Here is a 20,510-nt window from a genome sequence, read left to right as displayed (position 1 = left end):
AACTGGGCTTCCCCCCCCCCTTTAAGTAATATTAGCAGTTAAGGACCGTTATGCGGAGTGAGATGTGCCCCATAGGTCCTATAAGCCCTGTTGTTTTACAAAGTAAAAAATTAGCTCCAGAGATGGCAAGCAATTTGGCCAAGTCACCGTTGGGTTAAACTCCCAAGTCTCTTACCTTCCTCCGCCACCATCACTCTTCAGATCCCGAACTTTGCGGGAAGATATGCTGGATGGAAACCCTGGACTTACAGAGTCAAAAACCGTTCAGGTACCCTGTTCAACATCTGACTTCAACTAGAATTAAGATTTTTAAAAGAATGGCCTCTAAACGGAAAGCCAAGCGTGGGAACTAGTTAGCACAGGTCAAGTTCCTATCCGGACTCATTTTTTTTCAGTAATCAGGAAGTAGGGGGCTGTCTAAATCCACTTGCCGGAAGTGCCTTCCATGAGTCGCTGTTCTCGCGACTTTGCTTTCCACCTTCCCGGGCGACTGTGGCAAGTAAGTATGAGGGCCACCGCGAGTGCAGGTCGGGAAAGGGCATCACCGGTTGGTTGCAAATTGGAGACGTGGGCACTGTTGGGCTGTTTCCCGAAAACACTGGAGCCGAAACTCCGCCCCCCTTTATCAGACGTCGGTTCGAGGCTGGTTGCCGATCTTTTCACTGGGGCAGTCGGAATATTGGTCTTTTCATCTAAATCGGGCAGATTAACCCTTGGGTTTGTGTCCTTAATCCCCGCACCACCTGCCGTCCCTGGCCCTTGGCCTATCACTGTCCACTTTAATACCATTGAGTGGGAAAGTACATGCCGTAGTGGCCAGGGTGTTCCCGAAGATAACGGCGAGGGGTGAGCTTTTAAATGGAGTGGTCCCAGAACTCTTCACGAACAAAGTGATTTTGAGCAAAAGCGATAGGTGGGCTCTGTGCATATTTTAGTCTGGGAGTCAGGAGGGTTGAGGGGGTGAGTGTGGTCTAAACGCTACTCCGAGGCCTGGGATAACTTACCTTTCTCTACTTGATTCCTTAGGTATAAAGACATGGGTATACGGGATTTCTCGACCTAGCCCTAATCTAATATCTGTGATCAGGAAATTAGTTCACTAAATCTATTTTTTTTTAATTGAGCAGCAACTGTAGATTTTGTCTTTTAGCACCTCATTCTGCTGGTTGAGAATGGGATTGTCAGCCGGGCGCGGTGGGTCATGCCTGTAATCCTAGCACTGTGGGAGGCCGAGGCGGGAGGATCGCTCAAGGTCAGGAGTTCGAGACCAGCCTGAGCAAGAGCCCGACCCCGTCTCTACTAAAAAAAAAAATAGAAATTAGCTGGACAACTAAAAATATATATAGAAAAAATTAGCCAGGCATGGTGGCGCATGCCTGTGGTCCCAGCTACTGGGGAGGCTGAGGCAGAGGGATCGCTTGGGCCCGGGAGTTTGAGGTTGTTGTGAGCTGGGCTGACGCCACGGCACTCTAGCCCTGGCAACAGAGTGAGACTGTTTCAAAAAAAAAAAAGGGGGGGATTGTCAAATCTGGACTCATATTCTCATTCAGCTGCTTACTGGCTGCTTACATTATATAGAGTTCTTAACCAGTCCCTCCTATGTAAGGTGTTTACTTTGTTTCAGGGACAGTTCTCAACTCCTTACATATATTAACTTGTTAAATTTTACGTCAATCCTCTGATGTAGTTGTTATCCTTATTTCAAAGGTGAATGAACTGCACTGTGGCAAGGTTAAATATCTTGTTCAAAGTCCCGCAGCTAATAAATGGTGAAGCCAGGATTCCAACCAAGATTGTTTGACACTAGGCTATTCTATCTCACAGTACCAAGATGATGAGGTTATTGTGAGCATTAAATGAATTGATGCATATAAAATACATACAGTGCCTGGTTCACAGCTAAGTTGTATTGGTAGCTACTGTCATTATTTTGAGCTGTAAACTTTTTTTTTTTTTTTTTTCCAGACAGAGTCTCACTCTGTTGCCAGGGCTAGCGTGCCGTGGTGTCAGCCTGGCTCACAGCAGCCTCAGACTCCTGGGCTCGAGCAATCCTCCTGCCTCAGCCTCCCAAGTAGCTGGGACTACTGGCATGCGCCACCATACCCGGCTAATTTTTTTTTTTCTTTTTTGAGACAGAGTCTCGCTCTGTTGCCGGGGCTGGAGTGCCATGGCGTCAAGCTCACAGCAACCTCAAACTCCTGGGCTTAAGCAATCCTTCTGCCTCAGCCTCCTGAGTAGCTGGGACTACAGGCATGCACCACCATGTGCCACCGTGCCCGGCTAATTTTTTTCTATATATGTATTTTTAGCTGTCCAGATCATTTCTTTCTATTTTTAGTAGAGACAGGGTCTTGCTCTTGCTCAGGCTGGTCTCAAACTCCTGACCTTGAGCGATCCTCCCACCTTGGCCTCCCAGAGTGCTAGGATTACAGGCGTGAGCCACCATGCTGGCCTGAGCTATCATCTCTTAAGCCCCAAAGTATAAAACTAAGGAGAAAAAAGGGAACAAAGAAGCTATGACTTTCAGATTTTTTTCCTTCTTTAAAAAAAAAAATCTGACAAAAATGCCATTCTGAAGACCTTCAGTTTTAAAGAAGAGAAAACTGACATTCAAGCAATTTGCCCAATGTCACACAGCTAGGAAGTGGTGGAGGTGTTTGTAAAATCCAGATCGTTTGTCTCTGTGCATTATTCTTTCTGTTACACCAGACAACCAATGCTAAAAGAACAGTTCAAGGGAGAAAAAGATGTATTTCCTTACTATGTTACTGATACTTTGAAAACATTAATGATTCTTTTCAAAGGAAATTGTGTTATATGTGAGAAATTCTTCATGAGTTACTACTGTTTAAAAATTAATGTATAAAATGAGGAAAATTAAGTGACATCTTGTTTTATACACAGCACCATGCTTCTGATTCAGCCCATCCACTTAGCTGTAAAAATAAGTTAATCAGAACTGCCTGGCATCTTCCTGAACAAGACTTTCAACAGTGCCCGGTATGTTTCACTTCATCCAGAAGTTTTCTCCAGCATCTTCAAAGGTTGGTTTAATTAGCAAATATTTGAGCACAATTTGCCAAGCAGTGCTTAGTGTAGCACAGTGGCAGTGAAAAAGACAAAAATCCTTATCTTCATGTATTCAGGTAAGGGGAGAAAGAGTTGGGTAAAATATTTAATATGTCAAGTGGTAAGTGCTTTGGAGAACTGTAAAGCAGGAATGGGGAATAGGGAAGATCAAGAATAGATGTAGGATTGCACTTAGAAATAGGGTGGTCAGAAACAAGGGAATGGGCCATGCAGGTAGCTGAGGGAAGAGCATTCCAAATAGAGACAAAGTAAGAAAAGATCCCAAGATGAGATCATTCCTAGCATGTTTGAGGAATAAAATAAATAAATAAATAAATAAATAAATAAATAAATAAATAAATAAAAAGTGGGTACCAAGTGAACTGGTTTAGTTTAGTTTTCATTTCTAAGGCTGAGTTTCGAGGGTATCAGAACCTCCAGTTGGATCGAATTAAACCTGCAATGGCTCTCTACTGCCTACAGGATAAAGTGCATACTTCGCAGACTGCACAATTTGGTGCATGTGTGAATTTTTCTGGGAAGAGGGATACAGTCACACTTGGACCTTTAGAGCTGAGTATGTCATTGTTTGGGGAAGATGTGAACTTACATGTAATTATTTTTAGTGCAAATCATCAAGTAGATGGTAACACCTATGTAAAGGAGGTGTTGTTAAATAACCATTCAGTCAATGACTTCAGATATGCAAAGGCTGTCAGAGAGTGTATGATGGGCCCAAGTGCTGAATTAAGGCCAATGGTGGGAAGTCCAGGAAGACAGCTTGCAAGATTAGACCTGAGCAGAGAATGGGCTGTTGCTGGAAGTCGTGAGCTCCCCAGCACTGGAGGTATGCAAGGAGATAGCAGTCAATGTCTCATGGAGAGGTGGGAGGAGGGGGCACAATGTCAGGTGGGATTGGGGGAGGGAGGTTGTATATAACCTCTCAGGTCCCTTCCATTTGGAGCTCCTGGGATTCTTTTTGGACAGTCACAGCCCAGCCTTGCCCAGCAGCATTTAGGAGATGCAGATACGTTTATGCCAAGGATCCTGGGGTAGAGAGTGTTTGGCCTGTCAGATTGGAGTTGGGCAGACATCCCAGAGAGGCTATTATCATCACTTTGTTTCAACCCAAAATTGGAGTTAGAGTTTATTATAGTGAATTAGACAAAAGGCAGCTGCTTTTCCAGCACTCCCTATGCATGCTGACATTGCGTGAGTTAGTGGCCCTATGGGAACAAGGGAGGGAGGCCAGGCCAGAAGGGGAAGGCAGCTCTTTTGGAGGTGATGGGGGATCTACCACCCCATCCCCTAGGCCCATAACGTGGTGGGAGAAGCCAGAGAAACACAGATGAGCCTCATGTTAGGCACTTGGTTGGGCTTTTTGAATTTTCCCAAATTGAATTGCACCCCTGTCTTACTTTGGGAGATTGGATAGCTTCATTTTTATTTCCTTCCAAAAGGAGTAGTCTCTCTCTAGGCCTTGGTTTGTTCATCTGTATAGTGGATCATCAAAACTAAATTTTCATGGATGGGCTTCACCACATTTCAGAACCTTCTGAAATTCAGTGCCAATTTTTGTTTGGATGAATTCGTGTCCAGTTTTCTAGGGAGAAATTCCATACATTTATCAGATTCTCAAATGTCTTAAACCAACAGGTCTATGTTACTTTTGGGGGCCTCTCTCTTCTGCTGATATATGGCACCAATCTCTGCCCTTCGCCCCAAACTAAATGAGGATGACAATAGAGCTTATTATGAATCTTCAACACCCTGCAATAGGTTGACTTTCTTTTTCTTTTTAAGAGATAGGGTCTCTCTATCTTGCCCAGGCTGGCCTCTAACTCCTGGGCTCAAGCGATCCTCCCACCTCAGCCTCCTAAGTAGCTGTGGTTACAAGAGCACACCCCCATGCCTGGCTTGACTTTCCATAGCAATCCATGCCACAACAAATGCCTCGTTTGTTTTCTTGGCAATGACCCTGAGAGGTAGACAGCAGCAGAAACAATGTGCCCACCGGACAGGTGAGACGACTGAAGGCTGGAGTTGAGAAGTGACTGCTAAGGTCACACAGCTCCCGAAGGACAACGTCAGGTCCTCTCATGCCTGAGTCCATGGTCTTCTCATCATTTTTGGTGCACTCTGAAAATAGCGTGGGGTAGGGACCAGACAAGTCCTGACAGGTGCCCTAGAGCTGTGGGGAAGGAAAGCAGGGCTACGAGGACTTGGTCATCTAGTGGAGGCTGGTCATCTAGTTGGAGGGGCCTGGGAATATCACTTTGTCACACATCCCCAAACAGGACAGTCCAAGAAGGCCTGGATGGATCAGTGTTGCTGAGAGTCAAGGCTATGGAAAAGTTTTGGACCCCCAGTGTCCACTTGAGACAGGCTACTCTGATGTTATGATTGAGTCACACCAGGTAAGTCAGTACTAAGCCTTGGCATTCCCATCTGTAAAATGAGAGTGTTGGATTAGGTGATTCTCTAATGTCCTTTCTGTTTTTGACTCTATGAGATACACTTAGGAAGCCATCACAGAGCTGATGGACTAATTCACACTAAAATGTGAACGGCTAATTTGTCAGCCAGACACTGATAGACAGGAGTGGGAGTTGCTGCCTTTTGTTTATCCTGTAAGTTTAGTCAGAGGTCAGCAAACTTTTTCTGTAAAGATCTCCATCAAAACTTCTCAATTTTGCTTTTGTAGCATGAAAGCAACTTTATTTATAAAACCCAAATAAATGATACATATAAAAGAAATATATTTTTATGTATATATACATATACATGTATAACGTATATGTAATTTATACACATATATGATTTATATTTACATATACATAGATTTTAACAAAAATATATAAATGTGTATATATTTAAGTGCTCAAAATGTGCTATGAAGCGAATGACTTGTGGCAGGTCACCTTGTAACAGAGAATTCAGCTTGAACAGAGGTCTGCTGTCTCCCGGGGAAAATATCTACCCTGGCTTTTTCCAAACATTCCCCCAATCTCATGCTCTCTGGTTCCTTATGCCAGATACAGGTTCTCTCTGGGCTCACTCTGAAAAAGCAGGAAGACTACACATATATGTTAGGATGACGAGTGACTGCGTATACAGAAATGTAACATGGTTTCCTAATGAATGGGGTTTTCTCATGCTCTTGTATGTAACAAACAGGCAATGGGTCAGGGAGAGGGTGGCCAGCAGGCAGAAGAGGGAGAGATGTCCTTGGTCGTCGAGAAGGACTTTGGGGTGGGGGGGGGGTCCCTGCCTGGGTGTGTCCAAAAGCCTGAGATGATTATGGAGCTGCTTAAGAAAGTCACCAAAAAATATGCAAATACCTTCTAGCTTCTTGCTCCAACATCCACAGTGTGTGGTTCTCACACTCATGCAGAAAAGACGGCTGATCCACCTGCAGGCATCTTGCCCACTGGTCCGTCAGGAAGAAGGGGGATGAGAAGTGGGAAAAGACTGAGGCCAGCTGAGCCTGTCTTTTGCTACTCAGAGAAGAGCGGCTTCCCTGCAACCCCGCGGACGTCTGCCTACCTCCCATTGCCCATGTCCGTGCGCCATTTCAAGCCCTACCTACAGGAGAGTCGGGAGAGCTAAGGACTTTTAACTGGGCACGTGGCTGCCCTGAACAGAACCAGGGTTCTCTTCGGAAGAGGATGAGAAGGATATTGGAAGGAAACTGATATTTATCTTCTTCTCTGTGGCTTCCTCGCACTGGATCTCATCATCCTCTGAGAGCAAGAGGGACCCTGTGGAAAGCACCATGGGCTGAGAGGCCACAGATAGGGCCTTCTACGTCCTATGGTCTGAGGTGAATTACTGCCATGGGTTCAAGTTATAGGGACTCAGGTCTTCCAGGGTGCGGACACGGAGACCCAGTGTTGTCATTCACAGAGGCCCCCTATGATGGCAGGTGGATCTGTCCACTGGGCAGAGTGTTTCTGCCCACTCCAGCCTCCCTCTCCCCCTGCCTGGCCTGGCAGGGCACCTCAGCAATGGAGGAAGGTGATTTCTTGTTTAGAACATGAGCACGGTGGCCACTAGGTGGCACCAACACACACTCCTGCTGCTAAGCAGAGGCTGCAGGAAGCACACAGGACTGGAGGGTGTTTGTTCATTCTCTAGACCTTTCTCACAACCTATCTGAATCCTCACCACTCTCCTGAACCAGGGAAGTGCAAAGCAGTTCTTGTATATACGCAAAGATCCATTTGGTTTTGCTACTATTAATAGTATATCATGGGTGGATTCATTCATTCGTTTGTTGATCAGAATGGTAGCCAGCCCTGCTGTGTACAGGACTGAACTAGAGAATACACAGAATGAACAGCCCTGCCCTGGAGGAACTCTCAGTCTGATGGGGAGACAGATGGTTGCTGGTAAGGAAACATTTATGGAGCACTTATTGCATATGTTTAAAGCCCTCTAGTGGCTCCCCATTGCCTTCAAGGTAAATCCAAGTCTTCAGTCTCCCTCTCCTCCTCTCACCCACCTCTGCTCCAGTCACCCTAGACTAGCTGCAAGTGACCCAAGTGCACCCTGTCCCCCTGGGCCTCACCCCTGGAATTTTCCATGGCTCTCTGATACCGGCTCACTCCTCTCTGTCTCTCAAGATATCACCCCCTAGAAAACATCTTTCCTCACCCGACCATCACTGCACTTACCACACTTGTTGAAATGATCTTTCAGGGGACCAGCAACTTTGGGGACAGGATGCAGCAACCACTTATTTATACTTATATGCCCAATAATAGGTGGCACTAGGGTTGAGTCTTGAGAGAAATTCCAGGACATGAGAATAGCTACAGTGACAGCACAGAGGCATGAATCACTAGCAGAGAGTACAGGGATCCACAGAAATTTGCAGGGTCCAAATGGAGAGGCTGCAGCAGAAAGTCAAATCCAGAATAGGAGGGAGATCCTGTGCTGAGATAAGCAGACGGAACTTTTTCCAGCAGACAGTAGGAGCCACTGAGGTGTTAGGTCAGTGGAGTGATGTAACCATACTTGGGAGTTAGACGGTGTATTAGCAAATGATCGCTGTGCAGCAAAGCACCCCAAAACATAAAACGACTAGTGTTTACTTAACTCATGAATCTGTGGGCCTTCTGGGGAGTTCTGCTGATCTGTACCATGCTCAGATACTGTTTGATTTTTTATTTTTATTTGTAATTACTATGAGTACATAATAGTTCTGTATATTTATAGGGTACATGTGATGTTTTGATACTGGCCTACATAGTGTAATATCAATAATCAAGTTAGGGTAATTTGTGTACCCATCCCCTCAAACATTTATATTCCAATTCCACTGTTTTAGGCTTTTAGTTATATTAAAGTATATCATAATTTGTTGTTGACAATTGTGACTTTGTTATGCTATCAAATATTCTTAATTCTAACTACTGACTACAGATTGAGTTGATCACCTATGGCCAATGATTCAATCCAATCTGTTTGTGTATTTTGCCCATGTTTTAATGGGGCTGTTTATTATTATCTTGCTGATTTCTTTAAGTTCTTTGTAGATTGTGTATGTTAGCCCTTTATTGAATGGTTTGTGAATATATGCTGTCATTTTGTAGGTTGTCTATTTGCTCACTTGATTATATCCTTTGCTGTGCAGAAGCTTTTAAATTTAATCAAATCCCATTTATTTATTTTTGTTGTTGCTATAATTGCCTTTGAGGTCTTAGTCATAAATTCTTTGCCTAGGCCAGTGTGTAGAAGAATTTTTTCTTCATTTTGATCTAGAATTTTTATGGTTTCATGTTTTATATTTAAGTCATTATCCACCTTGAATTAATTTTTGTAGGTGGCGAGAGATAAGGTGCCTGTTTCATTCTTCTGTGTGTAGCTATGCAATTATCTCAGCATCATTTATTGAATAGGCTTCTTTTCTTCAGTGTCTGTTGTCTGCTTTGTTGTAGATAAGATGGTTGTAGGTAGATGGTTTTATATCTGGGTTCTCTGCTCTGTTCCTTTGGTCTCTCTCTCTACTTTTGTACCAATACCATGCTGTTTTGGTTTCTATAGTCTTGTAGTATAGTTTAAAGTCTGGTAATGTGATGCCTCCAGATTTGTTCTTTTTGCTTAAGATTCCTTTGGCTATGTGGGCTCTTTTTGGTTCCAAATGAAACATAGAATTATTTTTCCTAGGTCTGTGAAATATGATATTGGTATTTTGATGAAGATTGTATTGAATCTGTAAATCATTGTGGGCAGCATGGGTATTTTAACAATTTGTTTCTACCAATCCATGATATGCTTTTCATTTGCTTGTGTCATCTGTGACTTCTTTCATCAGTGTTTTGTAGTTCTCCTACAGAAACCTTTCACCTCCTTTGTTAAGTATATTACTAAGTATTTTATTTTCTTTGTAGCTATTGTGAATGGTATTGAGTCTTTGATTTGATTCTCAGCTTGACTGTTATTGGTATATACAAATGCTACTGATTTTTGTATATTTATTTTGTAATCTAAGACTTTGGTGAATTTATATTTATCAATTCCAGGAGTCTTTTGGTGGAGCTTCAGTGAGTTTCTAGATAAAAGATCATATCATCAGCGAGAAGCAATAGTTTGACCTCTTGTTCCCTGACTTGGATACCCCTTATTTCTTTCTCTTTCCTGATTGCTCTAGCTAGGACTTCCAGTACTATAGGGAATGGAAATGGTGACAATGGGCATCCTTGTCTTGTTTCAGTTCTTAGAGGGAATTCTTTCAACTTTCCCCCATTCAGTATGATTTTGGCTGTGGATTTATCGTGTGACTGTTATAATTTTGAGATATGTTCCTCCTTCACTCAGTTTCTTGAATGTTTTTATCATGAAAAGGTGCTGGATTTTGTAGAATGCTTTTTCTGCATCTATTCAGATGATCATATGGTCTTTGTTTTTGCTTCTGTTTAAGTGGTGAATCACATTTATTGATTTGTGTATGTTGAACCATCCTTGCCTCCCTGGAATGTAGCACATCTGGTCGTGGTGAAATATTTTTTTGATATGCTGTTGAATTCAGGTTGCTAGTAGTCTGTTGAGTATTTTTCTATCTATATTCATAAGGGATATTGGTCTTTAGTTTTCTTTTTTGTTGTTGTTGTGTCCTTTCCTGGCTTTGGTATCAAGGTGATGCTGGATTCATAGAATAAGTTGGGAGATGATTCCCTGTTTTTAATGTTATGGAATAATTTCCATGGTATGGATACCAGCTCTTATTTGTAGGTCTGGTAGAATTCAGCTGTGAAAGCATTTTGCCCTGGGCTTTTTTCTGTTGGGAGAATTTTTATTATTGCTTCAACCTCACTGTTTGTTATTGCTCTGTTAAGTAATTCTATTTCTTTCTGATTGAGTCTTGGGAGATTGGTGTTTCCAAGAATTTGACCACTTCCTTTATGTTTTATAGTTTATGTGCATAGAGATTTTCACAGTATTCCCACATGATATTTTGTGTTTCTGTAGTATCATTTATAATATCTCCTTTTTCATTTCTGATTGAGTTTATTTGGGTCCTTTCTCTTTTATTCCTGGTTAATCTAGCATGAGGTCTATGAATTTTGTTTATCTTTTCAAAGAACCACCTTTTTGTTTCTTTGATCCTTTGTATTTGTTTTCCATTTTGTTTAGTTCTACTCTGAGCTTTGTTATTTCTTTTCTTTTGCTGGATTTAGATGTGATTTGCTCTTCTCTTTTTAGTTCTTTGAGATATAACATTAGATTGTTAATTTCTAATTATTCTATCTATTTTGTGTTGGTATTTAGGTATGAATTTCCACCTCAAGACTGTTTTTGTTGAATCCCATAGATTTTGATGGCTCGTGTCCCCTTTGTCATTCAGTTCAAGGAATCTTTTGAGTCCTATTTTAATTTCATTATTAACCCAATGTTCGGTCATTAGCAGATTGTTTAATTTCCATGACTTTGTGTAGATTTGAGTATTTCTCATGAAATTGATTGCTAGTTTTGTTCCACTGTAGTCTGTAAGAATATATAGCATGATTTTGACTTTTTTGAATTTCTTGACATGTGTTTTGTGACCTAAGATATTATCAATCTTGGAGAATGTCCCTTGTGCTGATGAGAAGAATGTATATTTAATAGTTTTGAGTAGAATGCTCTGTAAATGTCTGTTAGTTCCATTTGTTCTAGAGTCTCATTTAAGTCCAGTGTTTATTTATTTTCTGATGATTTGTCCAGCTCTGACAAGGGGGTGCTGAATTCCCCAGCAATTACAACATTACTATTTATATCTTTGCTTAGATCTAGTAGAATTTTCTTTATAAATCTGTGAGCCCCTATGTTAGGTGCATATATATTTTGGATTGTATATTTTCTTGTTGAATTGCTCCCTTTAGCATTACATAATGACCATCTTTGTCTTTCTATACTATTGTTGATTTAAAGCAAATTTTATCTGATATGAGAATGACCACATCTGCTCTCTTTTGGGTTTGTTTTTTTTTTGTGTGTGTGTGTGTAGAATATTTTTTTCTATCCTTTCAACTTGAGTCTGTGTGAATCCTCCTGGGTTAGATGTGTTTCATGGAGATAGCAAGTACTTGGGTTGTGTTTTTTCATCCATTCAGTCAGTCTATGTGGGGCATTCAGACTGTTAATATTGAGTGACAGAATTGACATGTAGGATGCTGTTCTGTTCATCATGTTGGGTAGTACCTTATTGCTTTGTCTTCTCTCTTTTGCTATTGTTTAGTATGAGCTCTGAGCTTTACCTGTTGGGTGATTTTACCCTGGTGGGCATCCACCATGCTGATCTATGGTTAATGCAGGTCTGAGTATTTCCTGTAGGACAGGTCTGGTCATGGCAAATTCCTTTAGTGTTTGCCTGTCTGGAAAAGACTTTATTCCTCTGCTGATGAAACTTAGTTTTGCAGGATACAAAATTCTAGGCCGGCAGTTGTTCTCTTTAAGAAGATTGAAGATGTGGCACCAATGCCTTCCGACTTGTAAGATCTCTGTCGAGGAACAGCAGTTAGCCTGATGGGTTTTTCTTTGTTGGTTAGTTGTTGCTTACATCTTGCTGCTTGTAGAATTTTCCTCTTCATTTTGACTTTGGCCAGGTTGATAACTGCATCTTGGAGATGTCCTATTTGCTATAAATCTTCCCAGTGTTTGATGACTGTCTTTGTACCTGGATGTCTGAATCTCTGTCAATCCCAGGGAAGTTTTCCTCAATAATTCCCTCAAATAGATTTTCCATGCTTTTTGTCCTTTCTTCTTCTCCCTTGAGGATACCCTATAATTCAGTATTAGTGTGCTTCACATAGTCCCATATATCTCTAAGTGATTGCTCAGTATTTTTATTCTCTTTTCTGCCTCTTTGAATGACTAGGTTAGCTTCAGAGCCTTTTCAAGCTCTGAGATTCTTTCTTCTTGCTTTAGTCTGTTGCTGAGGGTTTCTGCTGTGTTTTGATAGTCCCTAAATGATTCTTTCATTTCTTTAAGTTCTATTTTATCCTTTCATTTGTTGTCTGGCTCTTTTCTGACTTTTTCAATTTTTTCATTGATTTCCTAAAATTTATTTTGACTTTTTTGTTGGTTTTCAACTTTCTCTTCAATTCCATTCACTTCATTTGCCATCCATATTTTGAATTCCATTTCTGTCATTTCAACAATTTCCTTTTGTTTGGAGTCCCCTACTGTAGTTCCATTGTGATCCCATGGTGCTGTCAGTCTATCTTGTTTTTTCATGTTGCTGGGGTTCTTTTGCTCATTTCTTCTCTTCTCAATCCTCTTCTCTCAGCTCAGGGCAAATAAGGTTGCAGGGCGCCATTCTCCTTTGCAGGTAACTCCCCTGTTTAGTTAGCAGAAGAAGAAGTCCCTGGATGGCACTTTTGTGTCCTACTCTGGAATACTGACCCATCAGGGGAGAGGTGGATGCGCTGACAGCTTGTAGTACAGCTGTCCTGTTTTGTTCCTTTCCCCTGTGATTACCGCAGTTCAAGCCAGTGCTGGTTGGTGTTCATGCAGGGTGGTGGATTATTCCCTAGATCACTGTTGGAAGTTCTAGCTGGGGGCTGGGTGATACCCTGTCCACAGAGGCTGGTATTATGGTGGAGTGCTCTGCCCAAGTTCTCCCTGTGGAGGTGACAGTGGCAGCTGGGTGAGGCTATCTAGGCAGTGGTGGTCCTGGGGGACTGGGTTGTGAGTGTTGCTCAAGCCACATCCAGGTGTAATGGCAGCTAGAGGCTGGGGATTCCCTGGCAGAACATTGGACTTTGGGGCTGCTCTCTCACTCTGGTGGCAGTAGTGGATACTCAGGGCTCTAGGTCCAGATTGCTCAGGTTCATATCCCAGCTCTGTGACCAGGGCTGTCTTCATGGGTGTAAGAACTGTGCAGTCACAGGTTGTATTAATGCTGTGCCATTGTAGTCTTGAAAGTCTTTATAAGTTTTAAGACAAGTGTCCCACGTTTTTATTTTGCACAGGAAATTATGCAGCTGGTCCTATAATTTACTAGCTGAGTTTTCTTGTGCCTTGTGTTGATTTTCATGGGGTTGATAACAAGTACTCACCTCATAGGGTTTCTGTGCAGATTATTTTATCTAATATGGAAAGTACTTTATAATGAAAACACAATAGATACTCAATAACTTTTAGTTACTATTATTATTGTTATAGAGTTTAAAGTTATAATTAATAGATCACTGATGGCTGATGTCCACATCTATGTGTAAAGATCCATCTGGCTGGTCATCTTTCAATTAATCCATTGCCAAGCACTTGTTAAGGAACCACAAATGGGAATCTGACCTTCGTCCTGACCCCAAAGAGCCCACAGTCTCACAGGAAAACCTCTAGTCACATTTGGCCTGAGGGTTTTAGTTTGCTGTCCTCTGCTCTATAGTGTCACCCCTTTTCTCTGAACCAAAAGGAAAAAATGCGCTGTTTCTTCACCTCACTGAGGCTGTGTGGGATCTCTGCGAGGCTGTCTCAGACAGGATGAGCAGCTGGGGTGTGAAGGTTCTGTACTGGGGCCCTGGTAAACTTTCTCATGGGTTGAATCTTCCACCAGCACAAAGGGAGGAAGCACCCAGGCTTTTTTATCAGCTTTCCAGATGTGGGGCAAGAGGGGACAAAAGAGGGGTGAGGCGTAAAAAGTATCAGCAAAATCAAAAAGTGGAGACAGACTCCCCATGATAGTGTTTAGTGGGGTCTTGCTTTTTCTTTGATCTGATCTGACAATCTCTTTAAATTGGTGTGCTTAAATCATTTTCATTTAATGTAGTTATTGACTTGATTAGATTAAAGGCTGTTATTTTAACAAGACTTTTTAAATTTCTTCATAGGTTTTTTTTTTTCCTTTACCTTGTTTGCTTGCTTTAGGATTATTTTTTATGATTCCATTGTATCTCCACTACTGGTTCGTTATTCATATCTCTTTAAAAATCTTTAGTGGTTGTCCTTGGTATGCAATATACATCTTTGATTAATCACATTGTACCTTCAAACAATATAATATCAATTATAAGAACCTTACTTCAGTGTACTTTACATTCTTATTTCCCATCTTTGTGCTATTTTTGTCATTATTTTGCTCTTAAATATGTTCTAAGCTCACAGTTCACTGGTACTGTTTTTGCCAAAGACAGTGACATAATACAAAAAAATCTAATTTTTATTTTAAAGATTTCTGTAGTGTTCACTTTGCTGGTATAGATCCAAATTTTTTCCTTGTATCACCTACCTTCTACTTGAGCAACTTCCTTTCATATTTCTTGTAGCACAGGTATTCTAATAATAAATTATCTCAGTAGTTTTTCTGAAAAGTCTCTTTTTCTCTATTTTTAAATAATATTTTTGCTAAACACAGAATTCCGAGTTGAAAGTGTTTTCTTTCAGTACTTCAAAGGTGTATCTTCTTCTTGTTGTTGTTTTTTGTTTGTTTGTTTGTTGTTTTTGCTTGCATAGTTTCCAGTAAGACGCCTTCCATAATTCTTTTCTTTGTTTCTGTGTATGTAATGTCTTTTCTCTCTGGCTTCCTTCAATATTTTCTTATTAAGTGTCTAAATATGTATGTTAATGTTATTGCTTAATCCTGATTATGGTTCCCTCAGATTCTTTGATATCTTTCATTATTTTTGGAAAATTCTCAGCCATTATCTTTACAAATATTTTTTTCTGCCTGTTCTTTTTCTCTTCTATTTCTGGTATTATAGTTATACATATGTTGGACCTTTAGATATTATCCCACATCTCTTGAATGCTATGTCCTGTTTGTTTTTTTCTCTAATCCTTTTTATCTTTTTATTTAAGTTGGGTAATTTATATTGACCTGTCTTCAAGTTCACTTACTCTTTCCTCAACTGTGTCAGGTCTACTGCTCAATTCATTAGAGGCATTCTTCATTTCTAGTATTTTTTCTTTAATTTCTACCATTTCCAATGTCTTCTATCTTACACTCTCTACCTCTCTGCAGAAATTCCCATCTGTACTTATGTTTTCCTTATAGTTATTTTAAATTCTCAGCCTGTTAGTTCTGACATCTAGGTTATCTCTGAATCTAGTTCTGTTGATTGCTTTGTCTATTGTTAATGGGTTTTTTCCCTTGCTTTTTTGTGTGTTTCCAATTTTAAATTCAATGCTGGACATCATGTGAGAGAGACTACAAACTGAAGTAAATAGCATTTATGCCTGGAAATGGGCATGCCTTATCCTCTACAAGACTGATTGCACACATAAGCACACAAGTGTGTTGGTGTGTCAGTCTGTGTGTGTGGTTGTGTATGTTTGGGGAATTAAGTTTTTGTAGTCAGGAGATAAGCAGGGCTTGGGTTGTGTTGTTGCTATGGTTATTTTAAATGCACCATTGTCTTCAGATTCTTCTAATGTTACCTTGTGCTTGTGCTTACTCCGGTGTGCTTGTGTTAGAGTGGGTTTTTTAGGGTGGGTTTTCTGAAGGGTTTTGTTAATGCTTTGTTCCACTACTTAGGTTTAGGCCTTCCCTGTGCACCTGCTGGTACTTGATAATTCTGGTGACAATTCTCTTGTCTTGGTCTAACCTCAATCTTAGGCAGGCCCTGTGATCCTCAGTTTTGAAGATAGGACTTTCTCAGTCTTCTTTCTCCTCCCCAGCAGTAAATAGCAATGAACTGGACTCAGGATGGTTTGTTGTCCCTCGCCCAGGGGTTTTTCAATTTTTCCTTATCCCCAGCTTCAGTAAGTCTTCACCAGTGCCTTGAGGAAGACAACGGACAAGGTTTGCTGGCCTTTTTCCTTGGGGCATTATGGTCAGAGCAGGATTCAAGCCTGCACCCATGGAGTCAGGCTTTCTCCTGCCTGCACAATACAGTGTAAACTTTTGTAATTAAAAAAAAATCTGAATTTAATTTTGGGGGCAGTTCGGACCCTTATTAGAATGTAATTTTATCTGTGCTAAAATGTTATCTGTGAAGGAATAATAGTTTCCCTAGTTTATTCTCCTAGTTACTAGGGCAGTAATAATTAAAATGTATACAGTCCCATAGTTTGAGCTTTACTTTTTGATATATTCAAGTTGTCTTTCTCAAGAGCTCGTGTTTTTCTCAGGAGCACCTGCGAGAGGTCCATGGAGAAGAGTTTGTGTGGGTTTAAACTCCCAATTAGCTATATGGCTCCCAGGAATTTTATACTCTCATACTAGGCCACACTTGGCCTTTTGCACTTGATTATTCTTGTCGAAGACTACTGATTATAGCAACCTTGTCTTCTGCCTGTAGGTGGAAGGGAAGCCAGTGCTCACATCCCATATCTCCTGTCTTCCCTTAAATTCTAGGGTAATCATTTGCCTTGCAATTTCAGCTCTTTTGTGCAGGAAAACTAATGATTTTTAAAATAATCCAGCTTCTTCCTGTTGTCAGGATAGGACTGACCTTCTTTAGAACTTTCTACATCCCAGCAGAATCAAGAAATCACTTCTGAGATTCTAAAAGAGTTTTAGGATGACACTTCAGGGACTTATTCCAAGGTGATCACTACCTGGACTTGAAGTGGTCCAGACTACAGAGGGGCTTCAGACCAGTTGTTGGAAGGGACAGCCTCACAGAGGGGCCTGGGAGGCCACTGTGTATGTGGAGGAAGGTCCTGCACACCTGTGTGAGGGTCAGTGAAGGCCACGCAACACTGCCACAGGTCCCCATGGCCCCTCTCCCTCCACTGATCCAGGTTCGTGCTCAGCCTGTGCCACCTCCATCTCCACAGGTAACTCCAACTCGAGGGAGGACTGCTGCACTCGGGCCATCCCCGGTCCTACCACTGGAAGCTGTTGGGGCTCAGAGACACGGGGCATGTGCAGGTCCCCTCAGCACTTCCCAGGGCCCAGCCTGCTGGGTGCTGCTTGTCTAGAGGCCAAGCCGTCCCCAGCAGAGGCACATTCCTACTGCTGGCGCCTCCCTCTCCATCCTCCTCTCGCTGAGGAGGAAGCACTAATCTCTAGCCAGAGACACAAACACTGATTTGGCCTCCAAAAGAACATTTATTCCCATGATTGAGGTCACAAGTGCAAAAATTGCATTTCTCTGGCCTCTGTCTACCCCCAGCGGACAATTCTCCAGCCCCACAATGCGATGCTGTCTGACCCACGATCACCTGCTGTAGAAGAGCCCTGTCTTGGCTCCTCCAGGCTCCAGAGGCTGGCGGGGCCTCCTGTTCACAGCTCAGTGCGTTCTGGCTGTGGTGGCTTCTTGGCAGCCTCCGTGCCCAGGAGCTTGGTCCAGAAGTCCACTTCCTTGTCCTTCAGCTTCTGGGCTGCCTGCGTGGTGACATCAATCTGCAGGTACCCTTCCTTCTGGTCGTATGCTGGCCAATGGGGCAGTCCCTCCCCATTGGGGTTCCTGGGAACAGAATCAAATAGAAACTCCTTAAAGTTGCCGTGTGGTCCCAGCAATCCTCTGAGATTTCCAGGGCTCTCCTGGCTCATGTATGCTAGGAGACTCGTACACCTCCAGACATGGGGAGCTCACCATGTCCTGGGGCAGCCTGTCCATTTTCAGAGAACTCTCATTTTCAGAGCACTGTGGTGTCAGGGTGGGGAGTTTAATCACTCAAACTTTAGAAGCTGCTCCTCCTTCCCCATAGATCCACCTGCCTCCACCAACCCTGCCCCATCTTTGCCACCAGGCTCACCCATTCCGAGCAAAGTTGGCCCAGAATTTCATCACCATCTTGCTAAGTTTTATCTCTTCTTCTGAAGCACCACCTGTGGAAACAAAAAAATCTTTTCTATGCATAGTGTGGTTCGTAGTTCAGTAGAGTTAGCATCACTTGGGAGCTTGTTACAAACACAGAGTCTATGTCCTTACTCCATAGACACTGGGTTGAAATCTGCATTTCAAGAAGACCCTGGTTAATTTGAATGCACTGTAAGTTTGATGATGAATGATCTAGAACTCAGCAATGGGTGTGCAGACAATCCATGGGTTGGCTGCCTTTGTCTTCTGTGACCCCCACCTGCCTTCTCCCCACTCAGGGTCCCAATGCCACACCCCAGGCTTTCCTCTACAGGAACCCCACCTCCCAGAGTTGCTCTCTCTTAGAACCTTTCTCAATCTCCTACACACACCCACAGTTTCACATCTGTAAAATAACAGAGCTGCAGAGGTCCTACGGGATCACCAGACTGGGAGACACCAAAAGGTACTAGTGTGTCATGTACAGCCACTTGGGTCACAGTCATCCATTACTGCTGAGAGTTAAGGTGTCGAAGGCACTTGTGGAGGGTTTTCTTTAAAATATTATGTTATTAAATATTTTGAAGTTAAAGATACATGATTTGATAAGTAGACAGACAGACACACACACATTAGACCCAATTCAAGGTTAATGGCAATTCTAACGTGAACTTCCTTCACATTCTGATATGCTCTTGTGAGAGGGAAATAGAGTAGTGGCATTCTGGCCCTAGATCAGGGCCCTGCAGGTGACCCATTTCTGTCTTATTGATGTCACAGGCCAGGATTCTGAGAGCGACCTTGGCTGAGGGCACATGAGTGCACACCCCCCTTCACGCGCGTTAGAGCAGGAGGAAGGGTGGGGGCAGCACAATGTCATTCAACCCTGTTACAGTGAATCAGGAAACTAAGACCAGGACGGAAGGAGAAATTGCTCAGGGCCTCCAAACCCAGACTGGAACCCACATCTCCTAACTCCAGGCTCACAGCCACCAAGAGCCATTACCTTTTAAAATTGGGGCTCCAAAGACAGAGAAGATCTCATCCCCGTGGTCCCCTCTCACCGTCTTGGGTTTCATGTCTGATGAGAAGCTTGGGCGATACTGAAACTCATACATGTAGGTGGGGGCTCCGGCATCTGAGAAGACACGATTCATGCACAGGTCCTGTTACCAGACACAGCCCTGGGTGGTGTCAAGGTCCCCAGCCCTGCAGGAAACCCCTGGTGATCAGCACAGTGAGAAGCTGTTTCAGAAAACTTCAGTGACTTCCTGAGGGCTGCAGAGCTGGTTAAGGTAGAATTGGGATTTGAGCAGAGTATTTGTTGAATGAGTGAACGAGTTAATGAATGAGTGAATACTAAATAAATGAATTTTAAAACCCTGGGTTGACCAATTTAAAATAACTATCATTATGGGGACACTGGATCCCTTTGCCGCATGATGTATTCACATACACGCAAATCTATATACATCCAATTTGCAGTATTCTATTTCATTGATAAGACAGGGACTCGTGTTCATTCACTTGGAGAATATAGGTGTCTTCTATTCAGCCTAGTTTTGATCATGTCCAGTAGTTTTTTTTTTACCCATTTCTGAAAAGAGTGATGCAAATCCAAATTGCTTGCTTGAAAACAAGGATATTTAAATACAAACATAGGCAGAGAGAGAACAATGGGTCTCTTATTTCTCAGGAAACCACAAAACTCAGCACTTCATATTTCACTGTCTCCTCATATATTTTGTTTCCTGCTTGGCCCAGGGAGTGTTAAAGCTTTAAGGCTGATAATGTAGTAGTGGAGATGACAAGGGGCCATGGAAGGGTGACCTTGCCTCTCTCCTGACCTCTCTCCTCCTCTCCTCTGCCTTCCTCTCTTAGCACCAAACCCACTTGTCCAAGCCCCAGGGAGATGTCAATTTCCCTTCTGACTGGCTCAGGGGAGCCACGAATCCCTGCTTCTCAGGGATAACTCATGGGCCATCCAACCCTACAGCTCAGCACTTTGCATTGGACGCAATGTCCACAAAGGAATGACCCTAAGAGAGAAAGAGTTAGGCCCCAACTGGGTTGGTGGAGAAATTTTATAACTTTTCCCCCTATGGGTACAGTAAGAAATTTAGAAAATGCAGAAAACTGAACAAAAAATTACTAATAATCCCACCACTCAGAGATAGGCCATTTTAGTACTATAGCCTATTTCCCTTTTGTGTTTGTCAAATTGGAAAGACACTATATATGTTATTTTGTAACATGCTATAATCA

At 42.3% G+C, this 20,510-nt stretch overlaps 1 protein-coding gene and 1 long non-coding RNA gene across 5 annotated transcripts in view; one reads left to right on the top strand and one right to left on the bottom strand.

Moving 5' to 3' along the window:
* The first annotated feature begins 442 nt into the window (after window positions 1-442).
* On the top strand, window positions 443-6,428 carry LOC123624987. Its single transcript, XR_006730330.1, has 4 exons — window positions 443-499; window positions 2,905-3,044; window positions 5,367-5,486; window positions 6,418-6,428. It is a non-coding gene; the product is annotated as an uncharacterized LOC123624987 (long non-coding RNA).
* An 11,103-nt stretch (window positions 6,429-17,531) lies between these two features.
* The window catches only part of LOC123625043 (liver carboxylesterase 1-like), a 28,903-nt gene continuing 25,924 nt past the window's right edge, over window positions 17,532-20,510 (bottom strand). For 3 of the 4 annotated variants that reach the window (XM_045533241.1, XM_045533242.1, XM_045533243.1), the window contains exons 12-14: window positions 19,252-19,383; window positions 18,202-18,274; window positions 17,532-17,909 (exon numbers count right to left, since the gene is read on the bottom strand). In XM_045533241.1, coding sequence (XP_045389197.1) covers window positions 17,726-17,909; window positions 18,202-18,274; window positions 19,252-19,383 — 389 coding nt within the window. In that variant the 3' untranslated portion in view covers window positions 17,532-17,725. The remainder of the gene's footprint in view (window positions 17,910-18,201; window positions 18,275-19,251; window positions 19,384-20,510) is intronic. The other variant, XM_045533244.1, reaches the window with a different exon arrangement.

This window comes from Lemur catta, chromosome 20 (genome assembly GCF_020740605.2).
Source record: "Lemur catta isolate mLemCat1 chromosome 20, mLemCat1.pri, whole genome shotgun sequence".
Lineage (NCBI taxonomy): Eukaryota > Metazoa > Chordata > Mammalia > Primates > Lemuridae > Lemur > Lemur catta.
The sequence above is the reverse complement of the archived record's forward strand: the minus strand, read 5'-3'. Positions and strand labels throughout refer to the sequence as shown.